This window comes from Pipistrellus hanaki (assembly GCF_964339955.1).
Source record: "Pipistrellus hanaki genome assembly, chromosome: X".
Lineage (NCBI taxonomy): Eukaryota > Metazoa > Chordata > Mammalia > Chiroptera > Vespertilionidae > Pipistrellus > Pipistrellus hanaki.
The window spans coordinates 26,870,492-26,889,048 of NC_140524.1; the positions used below are offsets into that span (position 1 = coordinate 26,870,492).

The 18,557-nt window shown below is 40.1% G+C and overlaps 1 protein-coding gene across 1 annotated transcript in view; it reads right to left on the reverse strand.

Moving 5' to 3' along the window:
* UTP14A (UTP14A small subunit processome component) overlaps window positions 1-18,557 on the reverse strand; it is a 36,768-nt gene that overhangs the window by 13,651 nt on the left and 4,560 nt on the right. Inside the window, exons 3-6 of the mRNA XM_084870713.1 lie at window positions 12,877-12,947; window positions 12,117-12,181; window positions 9,561-9,703; window positions 9,118-9,273 (exon numbers count right to left, since the gene is read on the reverse strand). Of these exons, the coding sequence (XP_084726839.1) occupies window positions 9,118-9,273; window positions 9,561-9,703; window positions 12,117-12,181; window positions 12,877-12,947 (435 nt within the window). The remainder of the gene's footprint in view (window positions 1-9,117; window positions 9,274-9,560; window positions 9,704-12,116; window positions 12,182-12,876; window positions 12,948-18,557) is intronic.

Genomic DNA, 18,557 nt, shown 5'->3' on the forward strand with positions numbered 1-18,557 from the left:
AGGAGAGGGCCAAGTGGAGAGATGAGTATAAAAACAGATATATGAAAAGGAGAAGTATGTAAACAGACAATGTGTTGTCCAGTGCAGCTCAGTGCTTGTCTCGTTCTACAAGTGGAGTGCTTCTGAAGGATTTTAAGCAGGAGAGTGACAATTGGTTTTATGTTTCAGAAAGCAAATCTTGGTGATTGTGTAAGAGGATATACAACGTGGAGCAAAAGTAGGTTTACCATTATGAGTACACGAAACACAGAGTTTATTCTTGTATTATTATTCATTAATTATTGTTATTATTTTCCTACTTTTGCCCTACTCTATATGTAAAGTTGCAAATGAAAACTGAAAATGAAAATGAGAAGAGGAACCAGGGATCTGAGAGCTGTTACAGGACAGAATTTACACACCAGCTCACACGGAAGGAGAAATGAGATGTCTGAGATTTCCAACCAAAGTGACTGAGGTATGGAGTTATGCTGTTGACCAGGGGTCTTCAAACTACGGCCCGCGGGCCACATGCGGCCCGCAGAGGAGTCTGATCCGGCCCGCCAGGTTTTTTGGGCAGTGAGCGCAGCCGAGGTGTTACAGTAGGAATTAGTTGTTCATATAGTCCGGCCCTCCAGCTCTCTGAGGGACCGTGATCTGGCCCCCACTTTAAAAAGTTTGAGGACCCCTGCCGGAGTTTCAGAATGAAGGTGGTGGTGCAGGGTTGGGAGTCTGGGGAAAGAAAATGCCAAATTCACTTTGCTGTGTGCGCAATTTAAAATGCATAGGGGCAACCCTGGGTGAGGCCTGCTAGTCATATGGAATCTGGAACTGGAGCTCAGAAGAAAGAAGTTGAGTGATCTGTAGCAAATACAGGTGATAGTCAAAAGTCACAGAATTTAGAGGCTTGATCAGAACCTTGTCTTGCCTCCATTCTTTCGCGTTCCTTATTTGCCTCATTCTCTTAGGTGGTTCCTGCGTGCCCCCGTTGTTGCCCCGCGGGTCGGGACAAAATGGCGTCCAACGTCGGGCGCTCCTGAGGACCTCCAACGAGAACGTCTACCGGAGAAGCCCTGGCCAGGCACCCCCGAGAGTCGCCGCGAGGACCCGCGAGTGAAGACTCAGCATTGGATCGCCACGGTCCTGCCCGCCGTGAGACAGATCGGAGTAAAGGTAGGTAGACGATTTTTCAAACAAGATTTCAGAACATTTCACCCCTTTTTTTGCTCGATTGTCATTGGCTTTCTCGGTTGGTTCCTTCCAGTCCACTAATAAGCACTCACTTGCCGATCTGGGGAAGAGTGAAAGGTACCCATTTTCAGCTGTGAGAACTCCGAATCACTTGAACTAGTACCGTCTCCCGGTTTTCTTGGCGAGAATCCTCTCCAATTAGATCTACTCTTAAAACCTTGAGCTTGCTTTGAACAAAAGGTCGTCCACCTCGCAGACTCAACCACGGGGAGACCTGCGCGCCTGAGGAGGGCAAACGGGGTCTCCCTGTCTGTGAGGATCCGTGTAGGCGGATTATACCTACCGACTGTTTCACGCAAGCAAAGGAGTAAAGGGCAGAGTCGAAAAGAGAGTAATTCCGCCTGAATTCCTGGGTTGACGAGAAAATTCAAGCTGACCCGGCACGGGGTTTATACGTCCCGGAGGCTTACGTGGAGAAGGAATCTCTTTGAGAGCCATCCAATCTACCAATAATGGGGAATGCTTTAAGTTGTCATGAAATGTTCCTTGACGGTGTCAAGATTTCCCTCAGAACTCGAGGAGTAAGGGTTAAGAAAAAAGAATCTTAGAAAATGGACTCAGGGAGTCCCCTCAGGCACGAGGAATTAAGGCTAGAAAAAAAAGGATCTTAGAAATGAAAGTGCTCTTTAGAGTGAATGTTGAAGTCTATGTGATCACAAAATAATGTTTTTTGTTGAAATTAGAATCTTAGTATATGTATGGAATTTAAAATCTATAATAAGTGGAACTCCACTGCTGAAACTACCTCTGACTTAATGCCTTGTTTAAAAATTATAAGAAAACTCACAGGGAAATGCAAATCTTGACCAAATTGGGTATTAATTATTATTTCAGAAAGCCAAAAAGAAATCTGTCTATCTTTTAAGCATGAAAAGAAATTCAGCCAGATCTGTTGTTGATGCTTCCCCTGAAGTAAGCAGAATGTGGGGGAAGGGAGAGACATGAGGTGATCCAATGTAGAAGCCCGCTCTCCTAGTATATTAAATTAACAATTTCCTTTCTCACCATAAAAAAGTTTTAAAAATTTAGAAATGCGTCTGGGATATCTGTGCACGTGTAAAGAGAAAGCTATTAGGTCTAGTAATAATTAATGTCGTTTTCTAATACTTTTTTAAATCAAATTTATTTAAACAATACAACAAAATTTAATCAACAATATAGTTGCCGTTGTTTTCTACTACTTGTGCCCAATGCTCAGAAAGCATTTTAATCCCTCTGTTGTAAAATTCTTGTGATTTTGATGCAAAAAATTCGGTCAATGCATTTTTGAGGCATTCTTCATTATTAAATTTTTTTCCAAGAGGACAGTTTTGCAAAGAACGAAACAAATGGTAATCGGAAGGGGCAATATCAGGAGAATATGCAGGTTGAGGGAGAACTTCCCATTCCAACTGGCGCAGTTTTTCAGCAGTGATTCTTGCAGTATGCGGTCGTGCGTTATCGTGGTGAAGAATTACGCCCTTCCGATTAATCAGCGCGAGTTCTTTTTCTCTTAAAGCTTGGGCTAACCTTTCCAATTGGGCACTATACACTGCACTTGTAATGGTTTGGTTAGATGGTAAAAGTTCATAATGAAGAATTCCTTTAAAATTCCACCAAACACACAACATCACTTTTTTCGCATGCAAGTCAGGTTTTGGCGTGGGCTGCGGAGCCTCATTTTTGTCCAACCATTGAGGCCGCCTTTTCAAATTAACATACAGCACCCATTCTTCATCTCCGGTAACAATTTGCTCTAAAAACGGCAAACGGTTTTGACGAGAGAGGAGCGAACTGCAAATTGTGACTCTTTGATTACGGTTGTTGTCGGTCAACTCATGAGGAACCCATTTTCCAAACTTTTGGACTTTGCCAAGTGCACGCAATTGATTGGAAATTGTTTTTTGTGAACAATTTAAAGTTGTCGCAAGCTCTTGTTGGGTAATTTGAGGATTTTGCACCAAAAGAGCTTGAAGAGCTTCTTGATCAAAATTGGACACACGGCCTTGACCACTCTTGTCACCTAACGAAAAATTTCCCTCGCGAAATTTCTCAAACCAACGCTGGCATTTTCTGGCGCTAACTACATCTTGACCAAGAGCACTACAGATGTTTTTTGCAGCCTCACTTGCTTTTCTTCCTAATTGGAACTCGTAAAGCATGCAGTGCTGAATATGCTCTTCATCCACCATCTTCTTAGCCCTAGTTTTGCAACAAAAACCAAACCAAACACAAACTTTTTCAAGCAAAACTTGTTAATTGCACTTCACACGTTCTGTAGATACCACGTGTTTGAAGGTTATGTCAATACAAGTCAACGCCAAGCAAGATTTTAAACGAATGTTTAAAAACGACATTAATTATTACTAGACCCGATACTAATTCCTACTGTAACACCTCGGCTGCACTCACTACCCAAAAAACCTGGCGGGCCGGATCAGACTCCTCTGTGGGCCGCATGTGGCCCGCGGGCCGTAGTTTGAAGACCCCTGTAAGATAATAGTAGATATAGATATTTATTTGATGGTTTTTTTCCATGTTAAAATTTCAAGGCCTTAACAAAAATGATTCTTGGAAAGCCCCAAGGGCCCGGAGTAATACAAAAAATTTATTCTCTCTTCTTATAGGAAAACTTTTTAAAACAGATCTAATATACTTAAAATTGCATAGAAAGCCTTATCAAATAAAATTTCATAGGTATATATTAAATATTATGAAGGTTTTCGCCTGTGGGAAAGGCAAGGACAATATATTTCTTAAATATAGCCAAATTTTTCAACAGCAATAGAATTTCAAGAAAGATAAAAGCCATGCTTTTGGATCAGACCAATAAAATCTTTGCCATTATTTTTTAAATTAAAAATACCTACTTAAGTTACTTTATAGATTAGCTTTTACAATATAATCAATGTCATATAAATTAAGTTACATGAGAAGCCAATGTTTTATAAATAATTGAATCCTAACTGTATATGGCCGCCTACATTTTAATTAAGCTAAAGGCAAGGCAACATTTGTGGCTTATGAATTCAAAAGTAAATTTGCTTTATTTTTAAATGACTTGCCATGATAGCAGTCAGCACCTGTGCATTACTACAGGTTGCCCAGGTCCAAGGGCAAGGAAGATCGGTGTACACACCCTTCTACATAGAAGTCAAAATACTTAATATTTTATATTCTACCGGGAACCCTAGCTTAGGGGCTTGATTTATATCTAACACAGAGAATAGTATTAACAACCACATTAAAAGAAATTTTTTATCTCAGGTATTAACCATTTTTACAGATAGATCCAGTTCTAGAAAGGCTAGATATACTACAGCAGAGGAGCAAAGGTCCTTCAAACCTCTTATATTTCAATAGAAATACAAGCTCTTATTTATGCCTTAACAAATTTTACTACAAAGCCCATCAATTTATAGTAATAGTACTTATATGGTAAATATAGCAAAAATTATTAAAACAACTATTATAAGGCACATTAATTCAAAGGAACTTTTCATTTAATTTTCAGTCTATAAAATGTTATTTGAGAATGACAATTTCCATATTTTATTAGAAACAATGTCCTCAGAATATTATCCAACTTCCTATACCAACCTTAGGAATAAATCCCCCAGGACTTAAACCTAATCAAATCTGGTAAAATAAATGTCATTCAGTAGTGGAAAGAGCCATTCGTACTCTTAAGATCATTTTAAAAACAAAAAAGGGGGAGACAGATATTATGTGTCATCTCAAGAGAAGCTCAGTCATACTTTTTATACCTTAAAAAATTTTTTAAATTGTGATGCAGATCGTACAGCAGGTGAAAGGCATCAGGCCTCCTGTACAATAGCCTCCACCGAGTCAGCTAGGTAGAAGGAAGCATAAACCAGAAAAGAGTTTTATCAGATTCGGTAATAATGCGGGGCTAGGAGTGGCTGTACATTCTTATACTAAGTTATCTAATCAAGTAATCAATGATGTCCAAGCCCTCTCTAGTATCATTAATGATCTTCAAGACCAAATTTACTCCTTAGCTCAAGTTGTTCTACAAAATAGGAGAAGGTTAGACTTACTCAGAGCAGAGCAGGGAGGAATATGCTTAGCCCTACAGGAACGTTGCTGTCTCTAGGCCAACAAGGCCGGAATAGACCGAGACAAGAAAGCAGCGGAAAGAACTGTTCGAGAACCCTCTCTGGAACGGACTAAACGGACTTCTCCCCTACCTTCTCCCCATCCTGGGCCCCCTCATAGGTTTCTTATTAATCCTATCCTTTGGCCCCTGGGCTTTTTGGAGGTTAACAGATTTTGTAAAACAACATATTGACAGCATCTTGGCCAAACCCATCCAGGTACATTACCACCGTTTAGCCGTAGCTGACCATGAGCAAGATTATGAACTTTACCATCGCTCCCTCCCTGCGGGGACAGCATGATGACCAGAGGAATGCTTACCTACTCCTCACTGGGAGAAAGGTATGGGTACCGATATGGGTGCAGAGCAAAGCATTGCAAGGGAAGGTCCAAAGAACTTTCCGACCCCCTCTTCCCAAGGGAAGGTCATGGGAAAATTTCGACCCCCTCTGGATTTCCCTGTGAGCATACCTGGTTTGCATAGTGGTTGGTATCAATACAAATCCAATTGGATCTGCCTCTCCTCCCCAAAAGATACCAAGAGTCACTAACACTGGTGGGCATGGGAAGCCCACGGAGGAACCAGGTCACTACTCCCCCAATCGGTTAAGGCCCACCCTCAATTAAGACAAAGGGAGGAGATGTTGGGAGCCAGCAGAGTTGAGGCAAGCAACTCAGTCTTAAGGAAATAGAATTAAGTTCCTTCTAGCAGAAATTATGCGGTGCCCTGAGGGCTTGGCCAGAAGATAAGATTAACCTGCCGCTTAGCATCTTCCTGCTGCTTCCCCTTCCTGATCCTCCCGCCTAGATAGCCCAGCCTTGGAATGTTGCACCTTGGACTGTTACACCTCCCTGGTAGTTAGCCAATCCTGTGTTGCCAGATGCCAAAGACCCCTCTGCATAGGCAACCCTGCCCCCCTTTGTTTCTGCTGTATAAATACAGCCATTTCAGAGAATAAAATTGAGGCTTGATCAGAAAAAAAAAAAAAAAAAAAGTCACAGAATTTACAGAGCAAGAATAAAAAGGACTAAGAAAGTCAGATAGATAAAAATCAGGAATATATCACAGAAGCCAAGGCAGGCGTTTTTTAACAATGTGTCAATAGTGTCAAATTGGTTGAAGACTGAAGAGGGCGTGGGATGTGGTGACTAAGAGGTCTCTCATCAATGGCCTTTGAAAGAAGTTTTAGGCCCCAACCAGTTTGGCTCAGTGGATAGAGTGTCAGTCCAAGGAAGGCAACCAATCGATGTGTCTCTCATTGATGTTTCTCTCTTTCTCTCCTCCTCCCTTTCACTTTCTCTTTAAAAAAAAAAAAAATGGAAAAATATCCTCGGGTGAGGATTAACTGATTAACTAACTAACTAACTAAGAAAGAAGTTGCAGTAGGGCAGTAGGGAAAGAAGGAGAGAGAACACAGAAGCAGTAGAGACCAGCTCTTCCCACATATGGTCCTTTCTTATCAGCTAACAAGATTTACTTCATTTTTAAAAAAGTTTAAAAATTCATTTATTTGGTTTTTAATAACATCAGTTTGTACACTCTGGGGTAGAATAAGTCAAAGGTTTTTTTTTTTTTTTTTTTTTTTACTATCTTTCCATAGCCTTTAAAAGGTTAATGTATATTGTGAATCGCCAATCTCCAGTAGGGGCAGGCAGCATTTTCTAGCAATGGGATACCCCCTCCCCTTTTGAGGGCATATTGAGAAACAAGGGTTTTGAGGTGAAAACTCTGCAAAGTGCTAGTGGAGGCTTCTAGTGGAGGGAAGGAGAGAGGGGCTCAGAAGAGTTATCTTACATTATTTCTAGTACTTTGCAGTTTACAAATGCTTTCACGGGCATTATTCCATTTAATTCTTCTTAGCTAGCGTCTAATGGAATTTTAGGAAGCTGAACCAAGACTTTTTGAATTGTTTTTCTTAAATCCTCACCCAAAGACATACTTAGAGGGAGGGAGGGAGAGAAACATCAATGTGAGAAACATCGACTAGTTGCCCTCCATATGTGCCCCGACTGGGGATCGAACCTGCAACCCAGGTATGTGCCCTGACTGGCAATCAAGCTGGCAACTTTTCTGTGTGCAGGACAACATGCAACCAACTGAACTGCTCAACTAACTGAACCATTCCGGCTGGGCTGCTGCTTCTTCTTCTTCTTCTTTTTTTTTTTAAATTATGTTTTGATTAATTTTAGAGAGAAAAATATTGATGTGAGAGAGAAAATCCATCATGCACCCCAACTGGGTATCAAGCCCACATCCTGGAATCAAACCAGTGACCTTTCAGTGCATGGGATGATGCTCAACCATCTGAGCCACACTAGCTTGGTGACTTTTTGGATTCTTGATCTTCAGAAATACTAGTATATTAGTAGTCCTTGGTACTTTGCATTCTAAATTGTAAGAAGAGAACTGAGAGTTGCTAAGAGAACTAAGAAAGCACCCCCTAACCTAAGCATTTCCTTATTTCTCTGTGCCACACTGGCGTCATTTCTCAAAAAATGAATTTTGGCGTGAACGGTCCAACAGATTCGATGGACAGTCTCTGGGCCACTCTGTCTTGCACAGGGAGTTCCTGGAGAGTAGAGGTACCATTATTAATGCAATCTTCGCCCCCATCTCACCCTTAATACTCAACTCAGCATTTTCCTGTGATCTCCAAGATTACGCTGTCATTTGAAAAAGCCAGGTGCAGAGTATGTAGTAGCACACTACTACCTTTTTGACAAAAATAAGATAAGCACAAATATATCAGTAAAACTCTTAAGTTAGCAATAACAAAAAACTTATAGAAGTGGTCACATCCAGTTGAGTATGGGGTAAAAATGATCAGATGAGGTCAGAGGTAAGTCAGACTTTTCACTATATATTACCTATACATTTCAAATATATATATATTTATTGATATTTTGCTTAGAGGAAGGGAGAACGATAGAAACATCCATCAGCTGCCTTGTGCACACACCCTACTGGGGATGTGACCGCAACCAAGGTACATGCCCTTGACCAGAACTGAACTTGGGAACTGTCAGTCTGCAGGCAAACACTCTATCCACTGAGCCAAAGCTATCATCTATACTTTTGAGTCCTGCAAATTATATTATCTCTTAATTTTTTTCTGAAGTCTTCCTTCCATCCTAATCCACACTTTTATTTTTTTAATTTAAATATATTTTTTATTGTTTTCAGAGAGGAAAGAAGAGGGATAGAAAGAGAAACATCAATGACAAGAGAGAATCATTGATTGGCTGCCTCCTTTTCATCCCACACCAGGAATTGAGCCCACAACCTGGGCATGTGCCCTGTCCGGGAATGGAATCGTGACCTCCTGATTCGTAGGTCCACACTCAACCACTGAGCCATGCTGGCTGGGCACAATGTTATATTTTAAGGTGATATTCCTTTATAAGCAAAATTTGGGTCTGCTGAGTTCCTGATTTCCTCCAGATCAGAATGTGGTTTTGAAAGCTCTTTACTATAAAAACTGGGACGTGAAAAAGAATGCATCATGTTTCTTCTCTAATGGCAATTGAATGTTTTAACACAAAAACACAGAAATAACCATGTGTACTGTATGCTACAAGTTGATGAAGAGCAACTATATAGCCACTGTGATTTGCTATTGCATGACTGACAATGAATATTCCTATCCCCTTCTCTCCCTTTCTGATGGATAGACTACAATGACTGCAGCTGGAATTTCAGTTTAACGTGCCCAACCAAATCAATGGCAGACCCTGCAGTCTCCACATTTCGCAACTTCACTTTCCAAGGTGAGGTTTCCTAGCACCTACCTTCCAGCCGTTGAGCACATGCTCAATGGGAGCAAAGGCTGACTGCTCCTTCATCAGGGGAAAAACCAGCTGTTCTGCCTGTCGATTCTTCTGAACGATAGGATCCCATTTGGAGAGCGTCTGTGAGGTTTTATTGAAGGCCACTTCTCTGTGGATCTGAAACAGATAAGATACACAAGGGCCACAAAATTAGGCAACAAACTCAAAGGACTAGTGGGAAATTAGGAGGCAATATTTCTTAACCCAAGGATCAGGATGCCAGAGATAAGCTCTTGTTTACTTCTCAGAACTGCACTTTCCCGGGGATTAGTTTTAATCTTTTCCTTGGTGAGGCAATCACAACTTCCCCTCCCATTTGTGAGGTTTCCCCCTCCATCCTCCTCTAACCCTGTTTTTCCTCATTAGTTCAATTTCTCCCTCTTACTGGATACTTTTTAACTCACCCGCTCAACCTCTTCTTTGTTAAGGGGTAGCTCCACAGTCTTCTTTGATTTGACTCTATTCAGTTGCTTTTTCACAGTGGCCAATGAGGATGAAGTTTTAACGGGCTCAAGCAGATCTGAAAGGGCTAGCCTTTCTCCGGATCCTGTAGAAAGGCCAAACTTTCTGGTCAGACTGATTCAGTGAGGCCAGATCTCAATATCACACAGGCAGATGCCTAGGCAGACAGGCAAATACACAGGGAAGCAGGAATAATTCTCTTCCTTCAGTCGTTAGCTATAGTGGCACGATCACTTTCCTTCATTCTCACACATGTTGGAGTGTAAAAGAAAATTATTTTATTTGAAAAAGTCATTTGCTTTTCTCTTGGTCTTTCTGCTGTCATCCTTGACCCACTGCAATTCATTCTTCACACAGCATCCAAAGTGATATTTTGAAAATGCAAATCACAGCATATCATGATCCTGTTAAAAATCCTCCAATGGCTCCCATTATACTTGGAATTACAGTCATCCCTTGGTATCCATGGCAGTTTGGTTACAAGACTTTGTGGATACCAAAACTTAAGGATGCTCAAGTCCCTTATATCAAATGGTGTCATATTTGCTGTAACCTATATTTTGCATATAGGCTGTAACAGGACACGCCTACACATCACTTTATTCGCAAGGATTCAGCCATGTTCAGTGTGGCAAATTCAAGCTTTGCCTTTTGGAATTTTCTGGTGTTTCTTAATTCGAATATTTGCAATCCATGGTTGGTTGAAGGCAATGATGTGAAAACCAAGGATATGGAAGGCCAACTACATGGATTTAAAGGACACAGCCCTGTGGGATCTGGTCCCTATATGGGAACTTGGTCTGTCATTCCAAGGTTGTGTCATCCCCACCTCCACTATGTTCCAGCCACACTTCCTATTCTTCAAACATGCTGAGCCTGTTTCTTTCTTACAGCCTTTGGACCAGCTGCCCCCTGTTTGCATGATTGACTTTTCTTGTCATTCATCTCTTTATTGCATCATCCTGTTTTAATTTTGTTGTCTCCACATCCCACTAGAATGGAAGCCTCATGAGATCAGTGTATTATTCTTTATATAGCCCAATATTTAAACCAGTGATTTTCAACCTTTATCATCTCAAGGCACACATCAACTATATATATAGTTGACCTGACAAAGAAAAGGTATAATTTTGATTCTTTCACACTGGATAGCTATTGCGTTGTCTGTTATCACTGTCATTTTTAAACTTGGCAATCTAAGGGGGGAAAGGTCAGTGTCACTGACTAAATGGGTATTGCATGTTTTTAAAATTTTCCTGCGGGGAGGACAAGAGGAAAAATAAAAGAAAAAAAAAGAAGAAGAAAAAAAAAGGAGACATATGTACTAGTATTTATAATCCTTCAAACAATAAAAAATAAAATAAAATTCTTGCAGCACACTAGTTGAAAAGCACTGATTTAAACTGTTCTGAAACTGTAAGTATTTGTTGAATGAACAAGCTTGGGAGAATACATTGTTAGTTGTTCTGGGAAGTTATAGTTAGTTATAAGTTTAGTGTTACTAAAAGAATATAAAACATTTAAGATTCTTATGGTGACAAAAATTTGGCATCTAGACTTGGTATCAGGTTGAAATCCCAACTCTGCCATTTACTAGTTCATGAATTCTCACAGGGGTGTTACTCCCCCACCCGGGGGGTAAAAAATGTTTCTTGGGGGGAGTGTGTGAAAAGAATCTTGGATATTACAAAGTTTTGTGTTGCTCTGAAGCTCAACCCTGTCTAACAAAATTATATTCCTTAGTATTGGATTTCCCGGCTTGGGGGGGGGGGGGCAGGGGAGGTAGGAAAGAAACAAAATATATAAAAAGGCTCTGAGGAAGCCAAGAAGAAAAAAGGTTGAGCCGAAACCGGTTTGGCTCTGTGGTTTGGCTCTGTGGTAGAGCTTCGGTCTGCGGACTGAAGGGTCCCGGGTTCGATTCCAGTCAGGGGCATGTACGTTGGTTGTGGACACATCCCCGGTGGGGGGTGTGCAAGAGGCAGCTGGTCGATGTTTCTCTCTCATCGACATTTCTAGCTCTCTATCTCTCTCCCTTCCTCTCTGTAAAAAATTAATAAAATATATTTTAAAAAAAATAAAAGAAAAAAGGTTGAGAAACATTGTATTAGGTGAAGGCTCTCAAGTAAGTAACTTATTGGAGCTCTAGTGGGAGAAATTATCTGCCTGTCAAAACTCAAAGCACTTGAGAACTGAAATAAAATGAAACCATAGACATGATTAAGAGGCAGTCTTATGAGAGGCAGTCTTCATTCATGTCCTTCTCTCCTTGAAGTAGCTCATCAAGTTCAGTGGAAGACCTTGACTGTGGCCTTCTATGCTTTCTTCTAGAAATGGAAGAAACTCAAGGGCATCTGACCACCCTCTTTACCCACTTACAGGTAAATATTTAAATATGACACATTAATCACATCAAAAACAGTTCTTGGGTGGTGAAGTGAACATTATACTTTTTGAACTCCACAAGCTCCATGCACAGGTAGCTTCCTTTGTTAACTTACCTTCAGAACTGACCGTGAACTCTGACACCTTCAGACTAGCCTCAGATCTCTCAGCCAATTTCCGCCTGAAATTTAGGCAAAACAAAAGATAGAAAGAATGGACACATATTGCTGGGGAATTAATACTTCTTCGTATTTCTCTTCCAGAGTTTTGTCACAAAGCACCCAGGAAATCTGTTCCTCACCTGGACTTGGTTAATCTCTTAATGTAGACTCAGACCCTCAAAAACACAAGGCAATACAAGGTAGGCATAGTGGAAAAGGTATTAGACTTGGGTTTAAAAACAAAAAACAAACATACCTGGATTTGAATCCTGGATGTCATTTATGAGCAGTGATTGTGGGTAAGTCAATTAACTTCTCTAATGGGGATAATAAGTAATGTCTACTCAATGCTTCAAAAATATGTGTACTAGTTATTCAGTAAGAATTCATATGCACAGAGGTCTAACACAATAACAGCTAACAATTACATAATGTTAACTAAATGCTGGGCATTAGTTTAAGACCTTTACATTTATTAACTCAGTTAAATGTCACAACCCTGTAAGGTAGGTACCATTATTAATCTTATTTTCGAAGAGAAGAAACTGAGGTGAAGAGAGGACACAAACTTTGCCTATGCAGCCTGTCTCCAAAGTATGCGCTCTTAATGATGTTGGCACTTGTGTCTTCATTGTCATAGGTACTTAATGAATATTAGTTGCAGATAAATATCATGGAATCAGGTTACAACCTGTTCAAATGATGGAAATGTTACCTATTCTTTCCATCAAGGGAACTGATTGCTTCCAGAAGCTTCTGATGCTTTCGCTCGCCACCACCATCCCCCTAGACACAGAAAAGGAAAACAAAACAAAACATCAGAATGATGAGGGGAGGGAAAAGGCAGTGTGGAAATTGAAGTCCATGTAAAATTTCTCCATCTTTTGGTCAGTGGTTAATCAGATGAGGTCTAGTGTGCAGATCTGAAATTGCTTTAAAAACCAAACTCCCGCCGAAACCGGTTTGGCTCAGTGGATAGAGCGTCGGCCTGCAGACTGAAAGGTCCCAGGTTTGATTCCTGTCAAGGGCATGTACCTTGGTTGTGGGCACATCCCCAGTAGGGGGTGTGCAGGAGGCAGCTGATCGGTGATTCTCTCTCATCGATGTTTCTAACTATCCCTCTCTCTTCCTCTCTGTAAAATATCAATAAAATATATTTTAAAAAATCAAACTCCCTCATTATAGAAACTTAGTAATGTTATACTTCTGTCTTAACTTGTTTGGGGAAGAAAAGTGCTATGGGAATAATGTTCTGTATGCAACATAATGCGATTTGACTCAGAAACTCTCAATTTAGGAGCCCTCTCCCGAAGCAGAAAGAGAGAGCAACTGATGGTCTTGTGCTGTGAGTGTTTATTGGCAAGCTGGGAGACAGCGAACACCAGAAGAAACTGCTGGGGTGCCGCTGACGGAGGTGCCCCTCACAGGGAAGCACCCACGTGGGCTACTTCCCTGCCCGGAGCTACCTACTGGCTTGGACAGGGAAACCTCCCCATCTTGAGAGGAAGATAGGATCGTGTCAGAGGCCTGAATATCCACAGCCACAGCGACCACCAAGCAGCTGTGACCCTCAGAACGCGGATCCCAGGTGACGCGAACACCTGACTGCACTGGAGTGCCCCACTGCTCGGCGAAAAGGTCAGATTTCGCGGGAGAGGGTGGAGAGTGCTCGCGGCTAAGACAAAAAGCCTGTGTGCACAGAGTGCGCTCGAGGAAGCTGGAGGACAAGGGCGGTGATTACAAGTAGAAGCCCCCGCTGTTGGGCGGGTATCGCCCGTGAAAGTGGACGGGGCTCCTAACAGGGGAGATATCTAAAGAGCAACACATTTGGATCTGGCTCAGAGGGATATCGGAGAGTTGCGGGAGATTGCAGTTGCTCGGACCTGCCCCCTCCCCCCTCCATAGTTCCTGCTGCAGAGAGGGCTGAGAAAAAAACTGGAGAGGCTTTAGAGCACATGTGTCAAACACAAGGCCCGCGGGCCAAATCCAGCCCGCCAGGCCTTGCAATGTGGCCCGCACCGCGCTGTCATCACTGCACTCCGCTGTCAGTTTATGACATTGTCAGTTTATGACTGTTCAGTAAACCATTCGGCCTGCGATTTAGGCTGGATTTTAGATTTTGGCCCCTTCTCTGATTGAGTTTGACACCCCTACTTTAGAGTCTGGGAAGTCAACCCAGAAACACTGCCCCCAGAGGCTAATTCACAAATTGACTCTAGTGTAATAAAAACAAAGCAAAACCTGCCTAAAAATCAGGACTGGATCATAACAATAGAGGAAGCGAATGACCTTCATTACTGCAAATTTTACTTAAATTTTTAAAATTTTATTATTATTTTCTTTAATTTTTAAATTTTTGTTTTTTATTTTTGTTTTCATTATTTGCAACGTTTACTCAAGAAACTATTTTTTTTTCTTTTTCCTCACTTGATTTTATCTTGATAATTATTACATTGTATATGTAATCAACATTATTACTACTATTAATTTACCTTTTTCATCTTGTTTTCTTTTGTTTATTTTTATTATTTTTATTTCATTTGATTATATAGATATATATATTTTTTATTTCAGGATTACTGTTCTACAGTCTTTATCTTTCCTTCTCCAACGCTTTATTCTATCTCAGCCCTACCTTTATGCCTTCACCCTCTTTCCGATCTTTTCCTTTGGTACCCCGTTTACCTTAACCCTTTCCTGCTCTAGATTTTCCCCATTCCTTCTGTCTACCCCCTCCTAAAATTTCACCCTACTTGTATATATCTAATTTCCAACTACCTGCTCCAAGCCCATTCACACCTCCCTCGCAGTTGTCCTAAAAACAAAACAAAACAAAACAAAAAAACAGTCTTTCTCTCTAACTCTTTGAAGTTGTATGTTGAATATTAACTATACTGAAGTTGTATGCTTTTTTTTATAAGATTGATTTGCCTATGCTTTTTGTTTGATTGTATGTTTTTGTTAGCTGGGTTCTAGTCAGCATTATTGGTGGTTATTAATATCACAAACACATTTCTATTCAGTGCCTTGTGTGTTGTACCTGGTTGTGTTGTATTTTGTGCCTTTAAATCAAAGCAGGAGAGAGAGGAACTACACAACCAGACATCCTAGATCATGGGAAGACCAAAAAACAGTCCGCAAATGAAAGAAAAGCAGGCTTCACCAGAAAAGGAAGTAAACGAGATAGAGTCAAGCAACCTACCAGAGCAAGAATTCAGAGTAATGATCATAAGATGGCTAAAAAGAATGGAAGACAAATTTGACAATATGAGTAAGACCCAAGAGGAAATGAAGAAGAACCAAGAAGAATTGAAAAATGACATTGCTACTGTAAAGAACTCAATAGAAAGCATCAAGAGTAGATTAGAGGAAGCAGAGGACCACATCAGTGAGCTAGAAGACAAGATGGAAAAAAATACCCAATGAGAACAGCTTCTGGGAAAAAAAAATTAAAAAACAGGAGGAAAGTCTAAGGGAACTTTGGGACAATACAAAACAAAACAATATTAGAATAATAGGGGTTCCAGAAGGAAAGGAAACTGAGGAAGACATGGAAAACGTATTTCAAGAAATAATGACAGAAAACTTTCCTGAGATAGAGAAGAAAAAACCCACACAAATCCAAGATGCTCGCAGAGTCCCAAGCAAAATGAACCCCAGAAAACCCACCCCTAGGCACATTATAATTAAGCTGGCAAATACCAACGACAAAAAAAGAATTTTAAAAGCAGCCAGAGAGAGACAGAAAGTTACATATAAAGGAACCCCCATCAGACTAGCAACTGATTTCTCCACAGAAACTTATCAGGCCAGAAGGGAATGGGATGAAATATACAAAGTCATGCAAAGGAAGGGTCTGAATCCAAGAATACTGTACCCAGCAAGGCTATCAATCAAAAGTGAAGGTGAAATCAGGAGCTTCACAGACAAAAACAGACTAGGGGAATTTATCTCCACCAAACCAGCAATGCAAGAAATGCTAAAGGGTCTACTGTAAAATTAAAGAAATTGAAAGCAAAGAAGGAACACATGGGTATAGAATAAAAATGGCATCAAATCAGTATCTATCAATAATAACTTTAAATGTAAATGGACTAAATGCTCCAATCAAAAGACATAGGGTAACGGATTGGATAAGAAACAAGACCCATACATCTGTTGTCTACAAGAAACCCACCTCAGAAAAAAAGATGCACACAGACTGAGGGTGAAGGGATGGAAAAAGGTTTTCCAGGCGAATGGAAATGAAAAAAAAAAGCTGGGGTAGCAATACTTATATCTGACAAATTAGATCTCAGAGTGAAGGACATAACTAGAGATAATGAAGGCCACTTCATAATACTAAAGGGAACAATCCAACAAGAAGAAATAACCCTGGTAAATATATATGCACCCAATACGGGAGCATCCCAATATATAAAAAAACTGCTTGAGGACATTAAGGGAGAGATTAATAGCAATACAATCATAGTAGGAGACTTTAATACCCCACTGTCACCCTTCGACAAATCATCTAAACAAAAAATCAGCAAAGAAATATCAATCCTAAATGACTCACTAGACCAGATGGAATTAATCGACATCTTCAGAACATTCCACCCCAAAGCCACAGAATATACATTCTTCTCAAGCGCACATGGGACATTCTCAAAGATAGACCACATTTTGGGACATAGGCAAAGTCTCTTCGAATTCAAGAAGATAGAAATCATATCAAGCATCTTCTCAGATCATAGTGACATAAAACTGAAAATTAACTACAATGAAAAAAATCCAAAGAAATCAAACACATGGAGACTAAACAGCATGCTATTAAACAAGGACTTGGTTACCAGAGAAATCAAGGAAGAAATTAAAAACATTCTGGAAACAAATGACAATGAAAACACAACAATCCAAAATCTATGGGACACAGCAAAAGCAGTTTTGAGAGGGAAGTTCATATCCCTACAAGCCTATTGCAAAAAACTGGAAAAAATGGTAACAAATGATCTAACTCTACAACTCAAAGAGTTAGAAAAGGAGCAACAAGAAAAGCCCAGTGTAAGCAGAAGGAAGGAAATAACAAAAATCAGAGCACAGATAAACGACATAGAGACCAAAGAAACAATACATAAGATCAACAAAACCAAGAGCTGGTTCTTTGAAAGAATAAACAAGATAGATGGACCTCTAGCCAGACTAACCAAGAAACAAAGAGAGAGGACTCAAATAAACAAAATCAGAAATGAAAGAGGTGAAATAACAACAGACCCCACCGAAATACAAAGGATTGTTACAAAATACTATGAACAACTCTATTCCAACAAACTGAACAACCTGGAGGAAATGGACATATTCCTAGAAAAATACAACCTTCCAAAACTCGATCAGGAAGAATCTAAAAATCTCAAAAGAGCAGTGACTTGGGAAGAAATTGAAACAGTCATCAGAAAGCTTCCAGCAAACAAAAGCCCAGGGCCAGATGGCTTCACAGGAGAGTTTTACCAAACATTCAAGGAAGAACTAAAACCTATCCTCCTCAGACTATTCCAAAAAATTCAAGAGGAAGGAACACTTCCAAACTCCTTCTATGAAGCCAGCATCACCAATACCAAAACCAGATAAAGACAACTCAATGAAAGAGAATTACAGGCCAATATCCTTCATGAACATAGATGCCAAAATCCTCAACAAAATTCTAGCAAATCGGCTCCAGCAGAGCATCACAAAGATCATACACCATGACCAAGTAGGATTTATTCCAGGAATGCAAGGTTGGTACAATATCTGCAAATCAATAAACGTGATACATCACATAAACAAGTTGAAAGATAAAAATCATATAGTCATATCAATTGATGCAGAAAAAGCATTTGATAAAATCCAACACCCTTTCCTGATAAAAACTCTCAACAAGGTGGGAGTACAAGGATCATACCTCAACATAGTAAAAGCTATATATGATAAACCCACAGCCAACATCATACTCAATGGGCAAAAACTAAAACCATTCCCTCTAAGAACAGGAACAAGACAGGGATGCCCACTATCGCCACTCCTCTTTGACATAGTACTGGAAGTACTAGCCATTGCAATTAGACAAGAGGAGGAAATAAAAGGCATCCAAATTGGAAAAGAAGAAGTAAAGTTATCCTTATTTGCAGATGACATGATATTGTATATAAAAAACCCAAAAGACTCCATTAAAAAACTAATTGGCTTAATAAATGAATTTGGCAATGTAGCAGGATACAAAATTAACGCCAAGAAATCTATGGCATTTCTATACACCAACAGCGAATTTATAGAAACAGAGACTAAAAAAGCAATTCCATTTACCATCGCACCAAAAAAATTAAGATACCTAGGAATAAACTTAACTAAGGAAGTAAAGTACCTATACGCGGAAAACTA